This window comes from Scyliorhinus canicula, chromosome 16 (genome assembly GCF_902713615.1).
Source record: "Scyliorhinus canicula chromosome 16, sScyCan1.1, whole genome shotgun sequence".
NCBI classification, from domain to species: domain Eukaryota; kingdom Metazoa; phylum Chordata; class Chondrichthyes; order Carcharhiniformes; family Scyliorhinidae; genus Scyliorhinus; species Scyliorhinus canicula.
Window position 1 is genome coordinate 121,803,486 of NC_052161.1, and position 24,580 is coordinate 121,828,065.

The 24,580-nt window shown below is 53.6% G+C and overlaps 1 protein-coding gene across 1 annotated transcript in view; it reads left to right on the forward strand.

Annotated features, from left to right (window-relative positions):
• LOC119951052 overlaps positions 1-24,580 on the forward strand; it is a 74,934-nt gene that overhangs the window by 40,949 nt on the left and 9,405 nt on the right. Inside the window, exon 4 of the mRNA XM_038774087.1 lies at positions 4,944-5,093. Within this exon, the coding sequence (XP_038630015.1) occupies positions 4,944-5,093 (150 nt within the window). The remainder of the gene's footprint in view (positions 1-4,943; positions 5,094-24,580) is intronic.

Genomic DNA, 24,580 nt, shown 5'->3' on the forward strand with positions numbered 1-24,580 from the left:
TCGAGGAACGGCCCCGTTATTGGGGAAATTCAAATCAATCGATTGGGAAGAGACCCAATCGATTGCAGGTTTATAGAGGGTCCGCCCAGAAGGATGCAAAGCCCCTGGGACCTATAAAAGTCAGGTCCCAGGACTGATTTGTTCTCTTAACCAGCTCCTCTTAGCCAGCGCTCTCCTTGACCACCGTTGCAGCAGAAGACCTTGAGAAGGAGAGGACTGGTCAGCAGCCGCCATCAAGTAAGTGTCATACAACACACGCTACGAGAGTAGACACTCCTGACCCCTTTAGTCCACACCGACTGGAAGCCTGCGGATCCAGGACAAAGCAAGAGGCCATTGTTCCCTGATCTGGCAGTTCCCTTATTCCAGATAAGTATTGGCCTGTTAGTGGTAGGATTAGCCTAGTCTTGTAGTTTTATATGCATAAGTAGTAGATAACTGTATTATAATAAACGTGTCTTGTTTGAACTTACTAACTGGTGTATTGAGTTATTGGCCTGAACTTGAACTTGAAACTTGTGGCTGTATCTTGTTGCCTGGCGACTCTAGAGCTAAGTAATAAAACAGAGCCAAATTGAGTGTAAAGCACACTCACCCAGAACGAGCAACACCAGTATTTGTTAAAACAAAACAATGTTTATTCTATGAACTCAAGTTAACCTTTTTAAAACAAACAATGAATATCTTAGCAACCAGTAAATAAAAAACACCACCCAAAGAATACAACACTAAGTAATCTGTATGCTGTTCTTTTAACACCCAGAAGACTTAACAAACCTTTAAACATAAGCACATCAGAGTTTACAGTCACTACTGAAAACATTTATAATTCTTCTGAATTCACTAAATGATCCAGAGATAGTCTTTGGATGGCAGAGAAAGACCAGCAGTACAGCTGCTTTGTTTGACTTCAGCTGCAACACACTAAAAAACAAAACTAAAAAGACAGACACACCCAAGCTTTTCTCAAAGTGAAACTAAAAAGCAGAAACAGAGCTCAGCTCCACCCACACTCTGACATCACTGCAGTAACATGAGCAGCCAAACATTTCTTAAAGCGACATTCTCATGACAATATGTAGCATCCAGTTCAGGCAAATGCGTCACACTGCGAGCCTGACTGACAATCTGAAATTGGTTGTTATTAGCATACTGAGGATAATTTAGCAAATGTTGTCCAATCGTGGAATAAAATCTAATGTTGTCACTGTGTTTTGAGTTTTGCAAATATGGGCTCATTGGGTATGACCTGCATTTTGCCTGTTGCGAACAACAGAAGGGACATGCTGTGATCTGCCAGCATTTGGGATGTATAGCCTACATCACACTGCCACTGAGATTCATAGGCCGCATTACTCATTTTCGTGGTGGAAAAATATCCTTTTGGTTTGACAGCAGCATCCTGCTACTGGTGAATACTACTCATGTTGCTTCTGCAACATAGCTTCAAATTGTCTTGATGAGTGCAAGATGAGAAGCCTTGACAAAAATGTTTTCCTTTTTTCGGCAATGCACATTTTTTATTATTATTATTATATCCTTACTTAAATAAGGAGTTCAATACTTTCCCAGGGTGGAGGGGTCAGGTCACAGGGGGCATAGGTTTAAGGTCTTTGGGCAAAGTTTAGAGAAGATTTGCGAGGCAGATTTTTCCCACAGAGGGTGGTGAGTGCATGGAACATGTTGCCAGGGGAGGTTGTGGAAACAGATACATTAACGGCGTTGAAAAGGCATCTTGACAAATACAAGTTAGTGCTGAGGGTTTCGGCCAAGGTTAGTATCATGACTGGTACAGGCTTGGAGGGCCAGAGGGCCTGTTCCTGTGCTGTATTGTTGTTTGTTCTTAGGTCCTTTCATCCAAATCATCAATATAAATTGTATATAGTTGAGACTCCAGCACTGAGCCCTGTGGCACTCCACTCATCACATCTTGCCAACCCGAAAATGAGCCATTTATGCGTACTCTTGTTTCCTGTTCGCAAACCAATCCTCTATCCATGCTAATATGTTACCTCCTACATCATGAGTTCTTATTTTGCATTGTAACCTTTGATGTAGCACCATGTCAAATGCCATCTGGAAGTCTAAAAACAGTACATCCACAGGTTTCCATTCATTCACGTTGCTTATTATTTATAAAACATAGAACATAGAAAAATACAGCACAGAACAGGCTCTTCGGCCCACAATATTGTACATCCTCAAAGAACTCCAATAAATTAGTCAGACATGATTTCCCTTTCATAGAATGACGTGGACTCTGCCAAGATTGCATTGAGGTTTTCTAAGTGTCATGCTACAACATCATTAGTAATAGAGTCCAGTATTTTCCCAATGACAAATGTTAAGCTGTACTTTCCTGCTTTCTGTCTCCTTCATTTCTTGACAGAATTCAATTTCTTGAATTCACTATTTTCCAATCTGATTAGATTTTCCCAGGATCTAGGGATTTAAAAAAAATGAAAACCAATGCATCTACTATTTCAGCAGCCACTTATTTTAAGACACCAGGATGAATTTGTCAGGCTCTATGTTCTTTCTGTCTAACCTCTTACAATACATGAGTTCATTCAGTACAAAAGGTCCAACTGCTCAATGGAAGACGACTGTCCAACCTGTTAATGTTGGGAGTGGTGTTGCTCGTTATGCTGTCTTCTTAATTTGCTCTGTTTTAATTATGCTAGCTCAAGAGTCGCCAGGTATCCTTTCGATACCGCCACAAGGTTCAAAACCGAATACTGATCAAAGACTTGTTAGTAAGTTTGAAATCAATGCACATTTATTTACACACACAGTCAATTATACTCATGCACAAACTCTACTCGCTAAACTACAACTACTATTAAAAGCCTATACTTAGCTTCTGGTGCCCACTCAGTCAGAGGAACAATGGCCGTTGTCCGGTCCTGAGGCTGCTGGCATCGACCTGGTGTAGAATAGTAGCTAGGAGCGCCTATCTCGTAGCGTGCGTTGACTTTAAACTTACTTGTCTGGTGCTTGGCGGGTCTCTCGTCGCTGAGAGCCAAGGCCAAGATGATGAAGATGAAGAAGTGAGCGATCTGTCTTCGGGGCTCCTTTTTATACCCCAAAGGGGCTTTGCGCTCTTTTGGGAAGTCCTTGAACTTGGCCCCAATTAATTGGACCATATCCTAATCATTTGTATTGATTTTCTCCAATAAAGGGGTCGTTGCTTGATCGCTGGGCGGGCCCTAGGTGACCGTTGGCCTGCCTTTGTTTTAGTCCCCACTGGCGCCGGGGAGTCTGCTCTGGTATCGTTTGCTTAAATGTTTCTCTTTCGTCTCCAGAGATAACTCATTACTATGCTAATGGCTTGTAGTATCGTTTTTGTCCGGGAGCTGCAAACTCCAATCCACAGACAAACCTTGCATCTGCTTGTTTTCTTAGCATTGTCCAATTTTCCCTTTACTCTCTGCAAATGTCCATTTTGAAATCGGGACGTGGCCACCCCAGGTGGCTACAGTAGAATTCAATCATTTATTACTGAGGGGAAGCACAATAGTGTCGTGAGAGTTGTTTCTTGATGGCTGGTCGAAGGGAATAATACAAGGCTAATATGTCTGTGGATTAGTGTTTCCTGATAGGGAAACTATATATGTCAGCTCCAAAGTAAAGCGAGGTACTGCTTTGAGTGGAGTAGAATTGAAGTCACTTAACTCCCTCTTGGAGCTCTGGCTTTCTTCTGCATCATCTGTACTGGAAGCTGGAGTTGCAGGGGATTACCTGCCTCCAGTACCTTACTTCGGAGCCAATTCTTTATCTGTGAGCCCAGATAGTCTTCGCCTAGGGGACATGACAGCCAAACCTGATTCTTCCCCTATCTGACATCCAATCAGAACACACATATTCCAGCAAGAGGTACTGGATCGTAATCAGGAACACTGATACGCAAGCCTACATTTTCATCTTCGAGGCGGGAATCGCAAGTCAAGTTTATTTCCTGAAGTCACAATCCAGCCTTCTGCCAGGGACTGCCATCCCACACTATTCAAAATTGCTGTTTCAAAACGATGAACAGATCTCTGGACTGAACATATTGAAGCTTTTTGAAGTAGTGGAGCAGATCACTGCTTCAAAATGTTGAACAGATGTCTGTGCTTTCAATCGAAGGAAGGATTAATTGACAGGGAAATTGACACCTTCAAGTTTTAATCTCAGTACTATTGAATGCAGGAGAGCACTTTATCCATTGTACCCTAATGGACCTGAAAAATTTCAAAATGCTAGTCAATTTAATAATCACATACCTTTTAAGAACAATTCTCTATCATTGCTCAATGCATTAAAAACGTATCTAACTTATCACACACCAATACATAATGACATGCAAACTTGTCAACACCTTTTAAACTTGCCTGTCAAAAGGATCCCGACTCCAGATGAGGCTTCCTCCACAGTTCATAACATCCATTTTAGGCAGATGGAGGCATGAAAATCCAGCACTCGATGATTACCCCTCTTTAAAGCAGATGTATAATTTCAGTTGTAGTGCCAAAGGTGGCTGAAATCTGCAAACTCTGCACATATTGTATATATTGTGTTGCCCTACTATGTATTCTCATGTATTTTCTTGAATTCTGTTTAATTCCCTTTTCTTCTCATGTACTGAATGATCTGTTGAGCTGCTTGCAGAAAAATACTTTTCACTGTACCTCGGTACACGTGACAATAAACAAATCCAATCCAATCCAATATTAGAAGCTAAATCTTGGAGGAAATAAGGAAAGATAGATGAAGGGGTGAAAAATAAATCATTGCCATAAGTGTGTATAGTGGTTAAGCATGTATCCTATGGTGAAAGAGGAGGGAGTGGGAGTAACTGGAAAGCACTTTCAAAAAACTAGCACAAGCAGAGTTGGCCAAAGTGCCTTTCCTGTACTCTATTTGATTATTTGTTATGAGGACTGTATCTACTTGTTTTCCAGGAGAGGGTGATCAGTATCGAATGAGGCTTGATGGAAGCTTGATGCTGTTAAACTGGGAAACTTCGCAAGCCACTGGCTTCTATTTCTGCACCATGACACATATTAGACACCAGGAGGAACATAGTCTGACACTCCGCTTCTGTATTGTGGGTGAGTGAAACCCCAGTGCTGTCATTTACTGGCATTAAAAGTGCAAAGGACAAGATTCGGTCTGAGTGTAGCCTGGAAAGGTTTGGTCTGAATTCAATCTAATCAAATGCAAAAGCAAGATGATGTATGTTTGTTACTTTAGCTATGGAATCATTACTGAAACGTTGGGTATTTTCAAACAGCAACTGGTTTATTTTACACAACTGAGGCTGGATTCTCCGTTGGCGGGATGCTCCGTTTTGCCCGCAGCCCGGGGGTTTCCTGACGGTGTGGGGCAGCCCCACAATGGGGAACCCCATTGACCGGCCAGCATAATGGAGCATCCCGACAGAGGGGTGAAAGAGAAACGTGATGCAGCGCGACGGATAATCCAGCCGTTGAACTAAGTACAGCTATCCATGATGTTACACTGCTGAAGCCATGAACATTCTCCCCTCCTCTCCCAGTCACGGTGCTATCTTACATCATCATTATGGGAGGTGCTATTTAAACAGACCCACACATTAACCTTCACAAACCCGAATGATACGACTCCCCCAAAGTCTGTATCCATATCTTTTGTATTCATATTTACGTACTACACCATCTCCTACCACAAGTCTCTGACATCATAGATTCTGGGCTGGATTCTCTGTTTCTGAGACGAAGTGATGACACCAGCAGACATAATGACAGAAATATCGGCGCCACACCTGCACCGATTTCGATACCACTAATGGGCTAGCACCGGCGCTAGGTGGAACACAATCATTTCCACAAAAAACAGTGCTGGATTCGTCGGGTCCGTGATTGACACTCACGAGGCTGACAAGCCGCAGCCGCACATAAACGATCCCCGCCCCCGACACTCACCATCCCAGCCAATAAGATGGCTGTAAGGAGAGCTGTTCAGGGATTCAGAGACGCTGAGCTGGAGACCCTCCTGGACGTGGTGGAGGAGAGGCGGATGACCCTATGCCCTGGTCCGGGAGGAAGGCTGCCAGGCGTTGACGTTCACCGTGCCTGGGCGCAGGTTGCACAGGCAGTCAGTGCCATGGGCAATATCGTCCGGACTGGCATCAAGTGCATGAAAAAACTGCACAACCTCCTCAGGGTGGCCAGGGTGATTTGGCAGCCCCTGGCACTAACTCCACCCCCATACACCTTTAACCCGCCCCCTCCTCCCCCCGGAGGACAGCCGAATCTCCACCCTGCCCAAATGACAACACCCATGCCAACCGCCATGGCCGGGTGCCCTGACCACTGAGGCCACCAGCTATCCACCACCTGCATGCGTCGATGTCGAGGAAATTATAAGTCACCAAAGGTCTTTTAATCAAGCATGAATTCATGGAGGGCTGGATAGATTCAAGTCACTCCAAAATGTCCTCCCATAGAGAAGTAAAAGCACATATTTATATCATACAGTAAACAGTACCTGGGACAAAACACGGCTTTAGATTAGAGACAGAGAAAGAGACAAAAACAGCAGCCGGAGCCATGTTCTACAGTTGGACCACCTAAAAGTTTTGCACCCGCCCCCCACCCCCCAAGGGGAAGGGCGCGCACAAGCGCCTGGAGTGGGAGGAGACCAGAGGGGGATCACCAGACCTGCGGTCCCTCGCTGTGGCCGAGCAGAGGGCCCTGAATGTGGCCGGCGGCCCAGAGGAAAGGGAGATCGCTGAGGTTGGGTGCGGCCACGGGCGAGGAAGTGAGATTCTGCTGAATTGCGGTTCCCCATGACATTCCCACATGACCCACACCCTCACCCCCAAAACTCACACCTGCACCCCACCCTCACCCCCACATCCCCCATTCATGCCCCCCCCCCCCACATACCATCTCCGTCAGGTCCTGGAAGACACAAGACGACACATATGATTAAACCGCCATGCTCCGCACTGGGTAGATCTACAAATTTGTAAGGATAGATTTCAGTGCCCACAATGGAGATTGGAAGTTGGATTGCTTGAGGACAAGGCGGTGTGTGAGAGACCCAGGAAATGCATGCAGAATTACCTGCCAGTAAATGATACCGGAGAAGTCTCAGCAGCAGTGCTCTGGGAGGCACTGAAGGCAGTGGTGAGAGGGGAGCTGATCACAATCTGAGCTCATAGGGACAGGACAGATAGGGCAGAAACGGACCGACTGGTTCAGGAAATTTTACGGACTGACAGGAGATACGTGGAGTCCCCGAGGCCATAGTTACTCAGGAAATGACAGAGGCTGCAGGCCGAGTTCGGGGTGCTGACTACAGACAAGGCTGTAGAGCAGCTTAGAAAGGCAAAAAGCGCGATATATGAGCATGGAGAGAAGGCCAGCAGAATGCTCGCCCAACAACTAAGGAAGAGAGAAGCGGCTAGGGAGATAGGAAGGATAGAGGATGGGGAGAGAAATCTGGTGGGGGACCCGGCAGGGCTGAACAAGGTGTCTAGGGACTTTTATAGTAAGCTGTACACTTCGGAACCCCCCAGGGGACCGGAGGGGATGAGGCGATTCCTGGAAGGACTAACCTTCCCAAGAGTGGGTAGGGGGTTGGTAGACGGACTGCGTGTCCTGGTTAGGATCAAAGAGGTATTGGGGGGCCTGAAGGTCATGCAGTCGAACATAAAGTCTCATTATATGCGGATGACCTGCTGTTACACGTATGAGACCCAATGGCGGGGATGGACGGTATCATGGAAATCCTGAGGGAATTTGGCCGGTTTTCAGGATGTAAATTGAACATGGCTAAGAGCGAGTTGTTCGTAATTCAGGCGAGGGGACAGGAGAGTAGGCTGAAGGGGTTGCCGTTCAGGCTGGTAGGAGAAAGCTTTAGATACTTGGGGGATATAGGTGGTACAGGACTGGGGCAGGTTGCTGTGGTGAATGTATTATACTAATAATCCACCAGTGTATTTGTATCTGTGCTGTCGCACTTGTATTTGTATATTTGTATCCGTGCTATACTGTTGCCTTGTGGGCTTCTCCTATGGGCCATTGTATGGCATTATCCATAGGGGAACATGTTGGGGCATGTACGGACTCCGCCCATGGCTCCTCCCCCTTGAAGGGAGGTACAAAGAGCAGTCGACCTGCAGGCAGTTCTCAGCATTGGTTCAGTTGCAGGCAGGCACTGTTCGAAGTTTTTTTTAAAAAAATGTTTTTATTCTCCATTTTCACATTTTCCTCCAAAATGTACACCCCACCCACAAACAGTAAACGGTAACAAATACAAAATCAATCCCCTTAACAATAACAACGATCCCATCCTCCCACCACCCCAAACAATGGCCCACCTGTCAATATATGCATCCAATAAAACAAACTCTCCCACGGTGGAAACAAAAAGCAAAGGAGAAAAAGAAAAAAGGGACCGTCCATGGTCACCATAGAGTCCACTCCACCAGCCCCCCCCCCCCCCCCCCCCGACACTCAGCGCCATCCAACCTCTGAAAGAGTGCCGTACATGATACCCAAGAGTTGTAAACCCACCCCCCCCACTCCTTCCCAACTCCTCCCGTCCACTGCCTCTTGTAAAACTCCTTCCCCCAACCTCGGTTCCTTCCCCTCCAACTTTCCACCCCGGCTAGACCACTAGGACCCTGTTCTGCCAGGCTCCGATGGCCGCAGCCCCTCCCCGCACCTCACTCCTGTTCAGTGGCCAGCTTAGACAGGCCAGCGTGGAGGCCCCCACCCGGGTCCCTTTCCCCCTTGCCCGACCCTAGGAAAGCCCAAAAATCCCCTTTTAGCGCACAAACCCCACATATCCACCTACACCCCAAAGAGCCCTCACTTCGAGTGAAAGTCCCATCACTTCCCTTGTCCAAATATATACAACACCGGCTCCTTTAGCCCATATACCCGCACGCAGTGAAACAAACAAACAAAAAAAAAAGAAAATACAGTCATGAGGTTACATCGGCCATGGCCATTTCTCAATTTCTCAGTTCTGCCACAGTCCTTCTGCCTTCGCAAACTACTCTGCTGCCTCCGCCGTTCCAAAATAAAAGTCCTTGAGCTTGTAAGTCACCCTCAGCTTTGCTGGATATACAATGCCGCACTGCACCTTGCTAATGTACAGTGCCCTCCTCACCCAGTTGAAAGCAGCCCGGCTCCTCGCCAGCTCCACCGTGAAGACCTGGTATACACGTATACCAGCTCCAGCCCACTGCACCACCCGCTTCTGCTTGGCCCAGCACAGGGCCTTCTCCTTCACACTGTACCTACGGAAGCACAGAGTCACTACCCTTGGCGGCTCACTCGCCTTTGGTACAGGCCTCCACGACCGATGAGCCCGATCCAGTTCATATCGGGAGGGATCCTCCCCCTCCCACAATAGTTTTGCCAGCATTGCAGCAAAATACTCAGTCGGTCTCGGCCCTTCAACTCCTTCGGGCAGCCCCACAATCCTCAAATTCTGTCGCCTGGACCTGTTTTCCAGGTCTTCCATTTTTCCTCGCAGATCCTTATTTATCTCCGTAACCTTCCGCATCTCCTTCCCCATCGACGTAAGTTGATCACCATGGTGCAATAATGTCTCCTCCACGTATTTCAGCGCCTCCCCTTGCTCCCGCACCTCCGCCAGTGCACTCGCCACCGCCGACGTCACCGGGGAAATCGCCTCCTCCACCAGCACACTCAAAACCTCCCTCATCTCCTTCCTCATTGTCTCCATGTATTTTGTAAACTGCCTTTCGAATTCCGCACCCATTACCTTATTTTTTCAGCCGTAAGCAATGCGGCCTCCCCTGGTGCTCCAGCCTCCATTTTCCTTGGTGACCCCGCGGTGACCTTTCTACTCCCTGACGAATTTTCAGCTGTTTTTACAGCCGTTTTCTTACTGGACCTCGACATATCCCTTTCCTGTACTTTCTCCTGGCCTTCACCACCTTCGCTGCCCCTAGGACCGGGCGTCAATCCCCGACAATGCCGTTCCCGAACGGGAATCCTCCAACGCGCTGCTGCCTCCCGCCCACCGTCACCGGAAGTCAGCCGTCACCGCTTCTTCAATGGCCTTGGTGAGGTCTTTTCAAAGTTGTTCCCTCTGCTGCTAGAATTCAGCTTTCACAAAGGCCCTCAAGTCAGCTTGAGGCCTTTAAGCTCGCCCTTCCCCCGCCTGCATGCTGGAAGAGGCTTTTGTCTCTGCTGCAGCTTCAGCCAAATCTTGCACTGTTTCTGCGGGTCTGGTAACCAAGACACATACCATTCCAGGGGGAAAGTACTCCTCCAACATTCACCTACGCCTTTTCATCAAAATTCCACCCCGTATTGCTTAAAAAAGAGCTCTTTTCTGTAACCTTGGGAAGGAGCTGCCTTGCGTGTGACCACTTACTCCATGGTGCACATCGGAAGCCCCGGCACGGTTCTAAGTTGATTAAAGCCACGATTTACTTCTACTCATGTCTCGAGCGAATTGATGGTCGCATTAGTTGCAGAAGCTCAACCTGTCCCGATTGGTGGAACGAGTGAGGGAGGAGGTTCGGAATTGGGATGCGTTCCCGCTGTCACTAGCGGGGAGTGTGCAGACTGTTAAGATGACGATTCTCCCGAGATTCTTGTTCATATTTGAGTGTCTCCCCATTTTCATCCCGAGGTCCTTCTTTAAGAGGCTAAAAAAAATCATCCTGGGATTTGTCTGGGTGGGCAAGTCCCCGTGGGTGAGGAAGATGATGCTCGAAAGGAACAGAGGGGAAGGCGGGCTGGCGTTGCCGAACTTCAGCAACTACTACTGGGGAGCCAACATAACGATGATAAGGAAATGGATGGTGGGTGCGGGGTCGGTTTGGGAGCGGATGGAGGCTGCTTTGTGCAGGGGCAGCAGTTTGGCAGCCCTGGTTATGGCACCTCTGCCGCTCCCGCCAGCGTGGTATTCCACCAGCCCTATAGTGGTAGCTGCTCTGCGGATCGAGGGCCAGTGGAGGAGGCATGCAATCGTGTGGACCCCAATCTGCGGCAATCACCAATTTGCCCTGGGGAACATGGACGGTGGGTATCGACTGTGGCAGAGGGCGGGGATTATGAGGGTGGGTGATCTGTTCCTGGAAGGGAGCTTTCCGAGCATGAGGGCGTTGGAGGAGAAGTTTGGGCTGTTGGGAGGGAATGAGTTTAGATACTTACAGGTGCGGGATTTTGTGGGCAGATTGGTGCCGTCCTTCCCACGCCTCCTGCCAAAAGGGAGGCAGGACAAGATCGTTTCTAGGGGAGACGTAGGTGAGGCTAGAGTCTCAGATATTTACAAAGAACTAATGGGGGCAGAGGATACACAGACTGAAGACCTGAAGCTCAAATGGGAAGAGGAGCTTGGGGGCGGAGATGGAGGACGGTATTTGGGCAGAAGCTCTGGGCAGAGTAAATGTGGTGGTATGGATATGAGCACTGCCATTGGTGCAGAGCACTGGCTTCCCATTGGCTCTGGCTGGTTATGTGCCTCTCGTCCGATTGGTTGGGACTAGTCATGTGACTGCTCTCCAATTGGTCGAGAGGAAAGTAGGCCCCGCCTCTAAGTACCCAGAGTTCCCGGCGGTCGGCCATTCTCTGTAGTCGACCACCGGGCTAACAACTAGCTGATTATAGCCACAGTTCGGATCCTAAATGTTTCTTGAGTCGAATTGATGGTACATCAATTTAATCAGCTAGAATTTTGGAATGGAGCTTCGCATCAAGCCTGACTGCCTCCGCACCAGCCTGCATGCTGCAAATGCGTCTGCAATTTTTAAACACTGGCAGGCGTGTTTTAATAGCTCCCTGACGACTGCAGCCGGCAAGCCCACCATGGAGCAGGAACTCCACATCCTCCACTCATGCGTGGGCACATCGGTCTACGCAATGGTCGAAGACGAAGGTGATTTTGATGCGGCCATGGAGATTCTCAAAGGATACTTTCTCCGGCCGGTCAACGAAGTATACGCACGGCATCTCCTGACGACCAGACAACAGTTCCCTGGTGAGTCCCTCGACGAGTTTTACCAGGCCCTCGCAGCTCTAGGGAGAATGTGCGCATGTCTCCAGGTTTCGGCGACGGAGCACATGGAACTTCTAATCAGAGACGCTTACGTTGCTGGCATGCAGCCATCTTCTATCCACCAACGATTGCTAGAGAAGAACACCCTCAGCCTAGCTGAAGCACAGACTCTTGCAACCTCCCTGGAGGTTGCTGACCTGAACGCCCGCGCATACACCCCCGGCCACGCAGCAACCCCCTGGACTTCATGGCACGCGCCACCCCCATCCTCCGTGGACCCCGACCACCCCCAAGCCTGCGCCGCGGGTCGCTCCGATAAACTAGCTGGGCCCCGTTGCTATTTCTGTGGCCTCTCAAAGGACCCCCGCCCGCGCTGCCCGGCCCGCTCCGCTCTGTGTAAGGGCTGCGGGAAGAAGGGCCACTACGTGGTGGTCTGCCAGACCAAGTCGGTCGCTGCTGTCCCGCGCAGCGACCGGGGATCGCCCCCCCCCCCCCCCCCCCCGGGCCCCACGGCGCACACCAACCTCTCCGGCCCACCTCCTGGCTCACGCAACGGCCCCACGGTCCTCCCGACCCGCGCCACCAGCTGCCCCGACATGCTCGCGGACGCCGCTGACACTGCCCCCAGCCGCCACGAGGCTCCCACGGGCGCCGCCATCTTGGGCCCTGGACGCCATGTGCGGGCCATGGGCGCCGCCATCTTGGGGCCCCAGCTCCACGTGCGTGTCCTCGGCACCGCCATCTTGGGACCCCGACTCCACGTGCGGGTCCTGGGTGCCGCCATCTTGGGCCAACTCGGAAGGCCCTGCAAGCGACTACTCTGCCACTGAAGAGGCTCTGGAACTCTCACCACGACTGGCTTCCATCAAGCTCGACCAGTCACAACCACGCTCGCTCGCCAAGACTACAATGACGGTGCAGCTCAACGGACACAAAACAAGGTGCCTGCTGGACTCCGGGAGCACGGAAAGTTTCGTCCACCCCGACACGGTAAGACGCTGCGCGCCCCCCATCCACCCAGTTAAACATAAAATTGAATTGGTCTCAGGTTCGCATTCCGTCCAAATCACCGGGTGCTGCATAGCGGACCTCACAGTCCAGGGGAGGGTTTTCAAAAATTTCAAACTCCTCATTCTCCCCCGTCTATGCGCTCCGGCACTCTTAGGCCTGGACTTCCAGTGCAACCTGCAGAGCTTGACTTTTCAATTCAGCGGCCCTATTCCTCCTCTTACTGTTTGCAGCCTCGCGTCCCTCAAAGTGGACCCCCCTTCCTTGTTTGCTAATCTCACCCCAGATTGTAAACCTGTTGCCGCTCGGAGCAGACGATACAGTGCCCAGGACCAGACCTTCATCGGGTTCGAGGTCCAGAGGCTCCTCAAGGAAGGAGTTATCGAGGCCAGCAACAGTCCCTGGCGAGCCCAAGTGCTGGTAGTTCGGACTGGGGCGAAAAACCGGATGGTCATCGATTACAGTCAGACCATCAACAGGTTTACGCAGCTGGACATGTATCCTCTCCGCCATATTTCCGACCTGGTTAACAGGATCGCGAAGTCTTCTCCGCGGTGGACCTTAAGTCCGCCTACCACCAGCTCCCCATTCGCGCGAGTGACCGAAAGTACATCGCGTTTGAGGCAGATGGGCGCCTCTACCACTTCCTCAGGGTTCCATTCGGTGTCACAAATGGAGTCTCGGTCTTCCAACGGGAGATGGACCGAATGGTTGACAAGCACGGTTTACGGGCCACCTTCCCGTATCTCGATAACGTCACCATCTGCGGCCACGGCCAGCAGAGCCACGACATCAACCTCCAAAAATTCAGCCGAACCGCAAAACTCCTTAATTTAACTTACAATAAGGATAAGTGCGTGTTTAGCACCGACCGTCTAGCCATCCTTGGCTACTTAGTGCGTAACGGAGTGATAGGCCCCAATCTCGAACGCATGCACCCCCTGATGGAACTTCCCCTCCCCAACTCCCTCAAACGCTGCCTGGGCTTCTTCTCATACTACGCCCAGTGGGTCCCCAACTACGCCGACAAAACCCGCCCCCTCATCCAGTCCACCTCCTTTCCCCTGTCGATGGAGGCCCGCCAGGCCTTTAGCCGCATCAAAGCGGATATCACAAAGGCCACGATGCATGCTATCGACGAGTCCCTCCCATTCCAGGTCGAGAGCGACGCGTCTGACGTAGCTCTGGCGGCCACCTTGAACCAAGTGGGCAGACCCATGGCCTTCTTTTCACGAACCCTCCACGCTTCCGAAATCCGCCATTCCTCGGTGGAAAAGGAGGCACAGGCCATAGTCGAAGCTGTGCGATATTGGAGGCACTATCTGGCCGGCAGGAGGTTTACCCTCCTCACAGACCAACGGTCAGTAGCTTTCATGTTCGACAATGCACAGAGGGGCAAGATCAAGAACGACAAGATCTTGCGGTGGCGGATCGAGTTTTCCACGTACAACTACAATATCGTGTATCATCCTGGGAAGCTCAACGAGCCTTCCGATGCCCTATCCCGCGGTACCTGCGCCAGCGCGCAGACTGACCGCCTTCGCTCCCTCCACACGGACCTCTGCCATCCAGGGGTCACCCGTTTCTACCATTTTATTAAGACCCGCAACCTGCCCTACTCCGTCGAGGAAGTCAGGACCGTCACTAAGGACTGCCACGTCTGCGCCGAGTGCAAACCGCACTTCTACCGCCCCGAATGAGCGCATCTGATCAAGGCATCCCGCCCCTTTGAATGTCTCAGACTTCAAGGGTCCCCTCCCCTCCAACAACCGTAACACTTATTTCTTGAGTGTTATCGACGAATACTCTCGATTCCCTTTTGCCATTCCCTGTCCCGACATGACCACAACAACTGTCATAAAGGCCCTGCATCCATCTTCTCCCTGTTTGGTTACCCCGCGTACATCCACAGCGACCGGGGGTCCTCTTTTATGAGTGGCGAACTGCATCAGTTCCTGCTCAGCAGGGGCATAGCCTCTCGCAGGACGACCAGTTGTAACCCCCGGGGTAACGGTCAGGTCGAGCGGGAGAATGGCACCATTTGGAAGACCATCCTGCTGACCCTACGGTCCAGAGATCTCCCTATTCCCCGTTGGCAAGAAGTCATTCCCGCGCCCTACATTCAATCCGGTCTCTCCTCTGTACTACCACTAATCTTTTCCCCAGGAAGTCGTCCTCAGGATCCCCTCTCCCGACCTGGCTGGCCACCCCCGGGCCCATCTTGCTCCGGAAGCATGTGCTGGTGCACAAGTCCGACCCGTTGGTTGAGCGAGTCCAGTTACTCCACGCCAACCCGCAATATGCATACGAGGAGTATCCCGACAGTCGGCAGGATACGGTCTCGCTCCGGGACCTGGCACCCGCCGGCGTGCGGCCTTCTCCCCCAACACCAACACCTCCCCCCCCAACCCCAATTCCCCCCAGCGCCCCCCGCGCCCTCATGACCCAGCGCACATGCCCCCTCTTCCCCGATTACAGCGTCTCCACCACCGGCCCGGGGTACGGAGCCACATCTACGACCAACGCTCCCGGAGGCAAGGACGACCATCGGCTCGACGTCACCGGCTCCACTGCGAAGGTCCTCCAGAACACCATGGGCACCCGACAGGCTGATCGTCTCCATCTGATGCGGCCATGGACTTTTTTTTGGACATTTTTATGTCATCCTGTTTTTATTAGCAGCAGTAGTATTGTTTTGCCACGAGCCAGTGGGCAGCTCACCTATCGATTTTCGCTGCTCATACCACCAGTCCTCGGACCCCCCCCCTCTCTTCCACTTACACCCCCCCCTTCTTTCTCCACAAGGGGTGAATGTGGTGGTATGGATATGAGAACTGCCATTGGTGCAGAGCACTGGCTTCCCATTGGCTCTGGCTGGTCCTGTGCCTCTCGTCCGAATGGTTGGGACTAGTCATGTGACTGCTCTCCAATTGGTCGAGAGGAAAGTAGGCCCGCCTCCGAGGCGGAGTATAAGTACCCAGAGTTCCCGGCGGTCGGCCATTCTCTGTAGTCGACCACCGGGCTAACAACTAGCTGATTAAAGCCACAGTTCGGATCCTAAATGTGTCTTGAGTCGAATTGATGGTACATCATTAAACACGACCGCAACATGCGCCAGGCTCAGTCTGATCCAGTTTAACGTTGTGCACCAGGCCCACATGATGGTGGCCTTGATGAGTAAATTCTTCGGGCTGGAGGACAAGTGTTCCAGATGCGCCGGTGGGACAGCTAATCACGTGCACATGTTCTGGTCGTGCCCTAAACTCAGGGGGTACTAGCAGGGATTCGCGAACATCATGTCCCGAGTTCTGAAAACTGGGGTGGTGATGAGTCCTGAGGTGGCAATCTTTGGGGTATCGGAGGACCCGGGAGTCCAGGAGTAGAAGGAGGCCGATGTCTTGGCCTTTTCTTCCCTGGTAGCCCAGCGACGAATACTGTTGGCATGGAGGGACTCAAAGCCCCCAAAGACCGAAGTATGACTATCGGACATGGCGAGCTTTCTCGTTCTAGAAAAGGTTAAGTTCGCCATGAGAGGTTCACTATCAGGGTTCGCCTGGAGGTGGCAGCCATTCATTGGCTTCTTCGCGGAGAATTAATTGTCAGTGGAGGGGGAGGAGGGCTAATGTCATTGTTTTCATTGTTTTATATGCCAAAAATACCTCAATAAAATTGACTATTAAAAAAAAATGTATGATTCGACCGCGGGCTGGGGGGGGGGGGGGGGGGGGGGGGGTGGGAGTGGGGATGGGCGCGGAGGGGTGGGGGGGGGTGGGTTTGTGATGTCGGCTGAGGATGGTGTGGTGTGGGGGTGCCAGAGCTGGTGCCCCCCCGAACAGCCGAGCACTGATGGAGAGAGCAGCCTGGAAACCAGCCCTCCGCCCGAGACTCAGGACACCCCAGACTTCTGGTCGGAGGATTTTAAGTCATAGCTGTCTCCAACACCCTCCACCACATAAAACATAAAATTGAATTGGTCTCAGGTTCGCATTCCGTCCAAATCACCGGGTGCTGCATAGCGGACCTCACAGTCCAGGGGAGGGTTTTCAAAAATTTCAAACTCCTCATTCTCCCCCGTCTATGCGCTCCGGCACTCTTAGGCCTGGACTTCCAGTGCAACCTGCAGAGCTTGACTTTTCAATTCAGCGGCCCTATTCCTCCTCTTACTGTTTGCAGCCTCGCGTCCCTCAAAGTGGACCCCCCTTCCTTGTTTGCTAATCTCACCCCAGATTGTAAACCTGTTGCCGCTCGGAGCAGACGATACAGTGCCCAGGACCAGACCTTCATCGGGTCCGAGGTCCAGAGGCTCCTCAAGGAAGGAGTTATCGAGGCCAGCAACAGTCCCTGGCGAGCCCAAGTGCTGGTAGTTCGGACTGGGGCGAAAAACCGGATGGTCATCGATTACAGTCAGACCATCAACAGGTTTACGCAGCTGGACATGTATCCTCTCCGCCATATTTCCGACCTGGTTAACAGGATCGCGAAGTCTTCTCCGCGGTGGACCTTAAGTCCGCCTACCACCAGTGGACGCTCACCTTGGTTGGCCACTGTAATAACTTGTAGTAACCTGCACAGTACTCATCAAGCTGGGGATGATTGTTCCCCGTGCTCAATTAGACTGAGTTAACCCAGCACTAGCAAAAAAGGCAGGCAGCTGCAGAGCCAGCTAAAAAAGGAATGAGGACCCGGTGAAAGGTAAGCGGGCCTTGTGATGTATGTGCTGTTACTGAAATAGAGGACTTTTAAGAAGCTCGTTAGACTCCTCTGGCTTTATCACAGCCACTTTAGTGACGAGGCTCCTGGGACACTATCCTGGGACACCACACAGCTAATTCAGTACAGCAGATGGAGGTAGGAGCACCAAAGGTGCCGGATGTTCGGACGGCAGGCTGGCCCCAGGAACTGCCGTCCAGATGGGTCCCAGGCTTCTGGAACATCCAGTCCCAACCACTGTGCAGATGCAGCGAGCCAGGCACCACATGAGGGGAAGTCTGCGAGCATCCAGCACCAGCAGACGCACGTGGAGGAATCCAACCGCCTGCAGGAGCAGGAGGTGGTGCCAACCATGCGTGCCACCCAGGCTAACACCGCACAGGTGGCGTCTGCAGTGGAGGCATTGGGGGTGACAGTTTTGGCTGTGGATCAGCGTGTCCAAGACCAGGACATTCTGTGCAGGCAGTGGCCGGGGCTCAGGCCAGGGCTGCCTCTCACAGGCAGCTAGAGCCACTGGACATTAGCGGCACTCCTTAGCGTAGCTCAGTCACAGCAGGCCATGGCTGGAAACGTGGGCGGCATTGCCCAGGCGCTGGCCAGCATGGTACACTGAGGGAGGTGGCCCAGTCCGAGAGGGTGGTGGCCCAATCTCAGAGGGAGGTGGCCCAGACACTGGCTGATGTGATACAGACCCAGAGGATGGTGGCATAGTCGCAGCATGTTGTGGTACAGTCCCAGATAGAGATGGTCCACTCCCTGTACTGCATGGCCGCGAGCATGCAGACACTGGCCCAGAGGAGAGCGGGCTTCCCGGACAGGCAGAGCCAGGTGGCGGGGGAGCCTCGGGAGATGGCTCTGCTCGTCTTCCCGCCCCAAGGAGTAGCCCAGGAACCATCGGGCCCCGAAGGAGGAGGAGGTGGTGGGGCCTGTGCCGGTGACTTTCGCTGGGGAGGTGCCGGAACACTGGAGAACCTTGTACCCCCCCCCCACATCTGTTGGGCAGTGGGCAGAACAGGGCGGCACCTGGGACACCTGAGCAGAGGCTGGGCCCATCCAGGCCGGGTCGACCCAGGAGACGTGCGCCAATGGGCACCCTCGTCGCAGGGCAGGAATCACAGCAGGTCCCCTCCACTCCTGTACCATCTGGGCCCGCATTGGGGCCCGTAAGGCCCGACAGTTAGATACTAGTTAACTTGGCAAGGGTGCAGGGCACAATTTATAGGGGCTGGGGCACAGTTATACGGGCTAGGGCACAAATCTGTATACACGTTGTCACATTAAACATCGGTTCACACTATTACAACCTGCCTCGGTGCTCTGATGGGTGTGGGGTGTGGGCTGGTCTGGGCTGGCCGGGAGAGGGGTGGGGCACCAGCGCAGGCCTTGTGGGGGGATTGTGCTGCTCCCCCTACCATCACCAGCACCCCCACCCCAGGGATTCGACGGGACCGTGTGATGTACTGGCCAGCTCGGATGCAGGGATCACCCAGGTGGAAGATGTTACTGTGGGCATGAGTCAGACGTTGACATATGATGTGGAGAACCAGAGCTCATTGCAGAACGGGTTGTCATCATCCTCCAACCCATGGACCAGACCCACTGTCACTGTCAACCTATGGTTCCCAGCTTATAGTGCGGCAGTTATGTATAACAGAGGGATGTGCAAGTGGGCGGTTTGGCGGTATAGGAGGTGCGGGGGTGTGGGTCTGGGATATGGGGTCCATGCCCCTGGACAGCACCCTTCCACCACCGTCCCCCTCCCTCCTGGTCAGTGAACCTGGAGGCGATCAGAGCATCCCGTTCGGGTTGGCCCTGGTGATAATGTTGTGCGGCCTTCCCTGCCTGCCCGGGCCCCATGTCTTGCTCATTGTCTCCTTCCCCCGCATCCTCCTCGTTGGACGAGGCCTGCCCTTCCTCCTCCTTCAGCGCAGCACCCCTCTGCTCTGCGATGTTGTGGAGGATGCAGCAGGCCACTATGATTCGGGCGACCTTGTCAGCATCATACTGGACCACCCGTCCAGAGCGGTCCAGGCACCTAAAGTGCATCTTCAGGATGCCGAAGCACCGCTCGATCACACTCCTAGGCGCTGTATGGTCATCATTGTAATGGGTCTCAGCATTGGTCTGTGGTCTCCGGATAGGTTTCATCAGCCATGACCGCAGCGGGTAACCCCTGTCGCCCAGGAGCCAACCCCTTAGCCGGGGGTGCTGCCCCTTGAAAATGCCAGGAATCACCGAGTGTGCCAGGATGAAGGAGTCATGCACACTGACCGGGTATCTGGTGCAGAGGTGCACAAAGCGCAACTGATGGCTACAGACCAGCTGGATGTTCATAGAGTGGTACCCCCTGCGGTTAGTGTAGAGCAGCCTGTTATCCGCAGGTTCCCGAAGGGCAACCTGCATCTATCGCCCCCTGGACCCGGGAATCCCGGTGATAGCAGCGAATCCCGCTGCTCGGGATCGGTCCACATTGAAATGGATGCAATGATCCGCCTGGGCATATAGGGCCTCCGTGACGGTGCGGATGCACCTGTGCGCCGAGGTCTGTGAGACCCGGACAGGTCCCCACTCGGCGACTGGAAAGACCTTGTCGCATCGACGTTCAGGGCTACCATTACCTTGACAGTCACTGGGAATGGGTGTCCTCCACCAAACCCCTGCGGTTCCAAGTGTGCCATCATCTGGCAGATGTGTCGCACAGTCTCCGACGGCTTGCCCGGTCCGCCAGGTCCTCGAATGACAGGCGGTGCCGGTACACACAAGGCCTCATGCGCATCTCCTTGACACCTCCTACTCCTCGGCATGTTGGGCGGCCGGCCCTCCAACCTGTGAGGCCGCCACCTGCCCCTTTGTAGCCCGTTCCTCTGCAGCCCAGTCCACTGCAGCCCAGTCCTCTGTTGGCCGTTCCGCTACTGCCCGCTCCGCTGATGCAGTCTCCCCCTCGTCTCCAAATGGCCCCTGCTCATGCGGTCACAGGGCATCTTACAAAGCTGCGACCATCACCACACTGGCCAGCATTGAAATGAAAAATGAAATGAAATGAATGCTGGTTGAAATTACAACTCCATTGCCAGCAAGGGGTGGAAGACCAACATGTTAGCATGGTGCATATTCCCATGCTACATGGGCTACATGTTGGCCCCAGTTGGCACTGCGGCCTCTGCCCATGCATGCCCCGCCCCACCCCCGCACCCCTGCGGTATCTTCCACCATCGGTGCCCCCCATTCCTGGCGCCCATCCCTGCTGCCAGAGGTACCGTTGGCTAGCACTTCCCTCACTGGGGACTGCCTTGGGTGTGGCCCTGGGTAGTCCCCCGGTGGGTGGCAGCCAGTTGGGCAGGGTGTTTGGGGGAGGGGGGGGTGCGCTGTGGCGGGGGGAGGTGAAGTGGGGGTGGGCACATCCGTACGGCCGGTGTCACTGTAGCACCAGGAGCCGAGGTGGCTGGTCAGTGGGTGTGCAGCAATATGGCCGGCGTAATGGCGGTCGGTGCCTGGGCACCGCCTTAATCCTGTGGGGGGCATCCCGGCTGCTCAGCCTGTCCCGGCCTCCGCCTTCTCTCCCCTCCCTTGGTCCTGCAGGGGGTAGTCCACTGCAGCCAGCAAGGCCGGTGTCTGGGCCGGCAGCCCGCAGCACTCCACGCCATTTCCTACCTCCTCTCCCTCGCTCAGCAGCCTTGAAGCCACGATTTGTGAGACCACAAGTGAACCATGCAGGAAAACTAGTATAAAACGGCCATCGATTCCCCGTTTTGCCGGGGGCTAGCAGGACAGCAGCGTAGACCACCCGGCTCTACCTGCCGATATGGCCCGGAGAATTGCCAGGTCAGTGGCCGCGAATGTGCACGGCAGTGGCCTGCAGTGGCTGTCCCGTGCTTCATGGAGGTGTTGGAGCATTCCAATTTGACGTCAAATCAGTGCCTGCCACGATTTCGGTGTCGGAACCGATTCTCCGCCAAATTGCCTTTTCCGATTTTGCTGTCAGCTAATGGACAATCCATCCCCTTATTTAATCAAAAACGACAATCATTACATATTTGGAAGAACCAGGGGTGGGATTCTCCAGTCGCCGAGGCCGGAATTGCGTTCGGCGATCGGCTGGAGATTCAAACCAAATCGGGGGCGGCACTGCTTTTGTAATGCTCCAAAGCGGCGTACACTGAGAGTATGCCGCGCCACGTTTTACTGCCTCAGGACATTGCCTGAGGCCCGCCCCCTGATGCTCCGCCCAGGTTCCCGACGGTCCCCAACCGGCCGGGTTACCGACGGTGTGGGACACGTGTGGACTCATCCGTCGGGAATTCGGCGTGGCGGCTGCGGACACAGTCCAGCACTACCACAGTCGGGGGATGGCCGATCCACAGGCTGGGGGGGGGGGGGGGCATTATTCAGGGCTGGGGACTCTGTGGAGGGGTGGTCGGGGCGCGCAAGCCAGTTGAATGGGTGGACTATTTCGCGGGCTGGGTCCGCGAGCGGCCTCCGTCACGTAGCATGGCACGGTTGCTGCAGGCCGCCTCCTTAGTCACGGAAATTCTCCGGGACGTATCGGTAGCTAGAGCCTGATGCACGACGCTGCCATTCTGCTAGCCCCCAGCAAAACGGGGAATTGGTGGATGTTTTGCACCATTTCTTCTGGCGTAAAACGCCACCGTTCCCACGCCGGCCTAGGGACAGAGCCTCAGAATTGCAGAATCCAGCCCCAGGGCCCAATTCTCCCAAAACTTTCTCATTTAATGGGATGGAATCTCCGAATTTGAGACTTTATTCACATGCCGGAATTGGAACGGTGGCGTTTTACAACAGAAAAAAATGGCGTAAAACGGCCACCGATCCTTTGTTTGGTGTGGGGGTCATCAAGGCAGTGTAGAGCACCCGGCTCTAGCTGCCAATACGGCCCGGAGAATTGCCTGCAGCGGCCGCAGTGCAACATAGTGCGAAATAGTGCCCCCCTTTGTCCGGCTCGTGCACCCCAGACCCCCCCCCCCCCCCCCCCCCCCCCGCAGAGCCCTCCCAGCCCCCTGGCAAAGTCCTCCCTACCCGCAGATCAACCCTCCCACGACTGTGGTGGCGCTGGACTACCGCAACCACCACACCGAGTTCCCGGCGGATGGGAACATAAGAGACCCATGCTGTCGGGAACTCAGCCATTCGCGGGCAGAGCATCGGGGTGCGGCCTTCAGGCAACGTCCTGGTGCCATTGATACGTCGCGCAGCGTACTCTCCGAATACGTCGCTTTGGAGGTGGCAGAGCATCGTGAAGGTGGAGTGTTCGCAAAAGAGGTGCCGCCCTCAATTCGGTCGTAAACTTTGATTCTCCGGCTGATCGCCGAACGCGATTTTGCCGTCGCCGACTGGAGAATCCTGCCCCATTTGTGGCGGGTGTTTCAGGGAGTTTCGCACATGGGCACTACCCCACACCCCTCAAGTGAGGGCAACCCACTATGGGATCTGTGAGGGGACACCTTCTTCAGGCCTCCCAAGCCCCCTTACACCACTCCCTTTCTTCTAGGACCCCCACGCATCACCCCTCCTGACTACCCAGAGCCCCCTACTTAACTGCCCTGCACTCCCCCACCATTCAAAGTTCCCCCTTCACCCTCATTTTATGGGCATGGCCCCCTTGCCCCCGACCCTTGGCAGTGCCACCCAGGCATCCTTGCACTGCCACCCTGACAGTGCTCCTGTTGGCTTGGTAGTGCCAGGGTGGCAGTGCCATGGTGCCTGCATTCCAGGCGGATGGCCGGCGATCCACCCTGCACATACCCTGACCACTCAGGGTTCTCCATTGACCTGGGAGCCCTCCGGGTGCCATTCCGCGTGGTCATATGTGCCACCCCAGGCCGTCACCACACGGGTGGCATCTGCGGTGGAGGCATTGGGGGCGACAGTGTTGGATATGGGTCAGAGTATGCAAGGCCTGGGCATTCTGTGCAGGCGGGGGCCGAGGCCCAAGGTAGGACTGCCCTCTCATAGGCAGCCATGTGCCAGAGCTACCTGGACATTGCAACGGCGCTCCTCAGCATGGCCCAGTCACAGCAGGCCATGGCTGAGAACGTCGGCGGTATTGCCCAGGCGCTGGCAGGCGTGGCGCAGACAGTGGGCGGGATGCGCAGTCCCAGAGGGAGCTGTCCCAGTCCCAGAGGGAGCTGTCCCAGTCCCAGAGGGAGCTGTCCCAGTCCCAGAGGGAGGTGTCCCAGTCCCAGAGGGAGCTGTCCAAGTCCCAGAGGTAGATGTCTCAGTCCCAGAGGGAGCTGTCCCAGTCCCAGAGGGAGCTGTCCAAGTCCCAGAGGTAGATGTCTCAGTCCCAGAGGGAGGTATCCCAGTCCCTATGCTCCACGGCCGCGAAGGTGCAGAACCTGGTTTTGCATCTTCAATGCGTATTTATTGCCTGTAAGGCCAGAAAGTTAGACATTAGTTAAGTTGGCACGAATGCAGGGCACAATTGAGGTACAGGGGCTTGGCCACAGACTATATATTTCTCCATAATTAACACTGTTGAAACCTGCCTCGGTGTTCTGTCTGATGGGTGTGGGGTTGGGCTGGAAAGTGTTGGCTGGGTGGTAGTGGGGAGGTGGTGGACCTGTGCAGGCCCCGTGGGTGGACCCTGCTCCCCCCCTCCCTGCCCCCACTGTTCCCAGCACCCCCATTCCAATGATTCAATGAGACCGTGTGATGGACTGTCCAGATCGCATCCATGGATCACGCAGGTGGAAGATGCTACCGTGGGTATGAGTCAGACATTGTCATATGATGAGGAGCACCGGAACTCATTGCAGAGCAGGTTGTCATCATCCTCCATCCCATGGACCAGACCTGCTGTCACTGCCAACCCAGTGCCCCCAGGTCGACC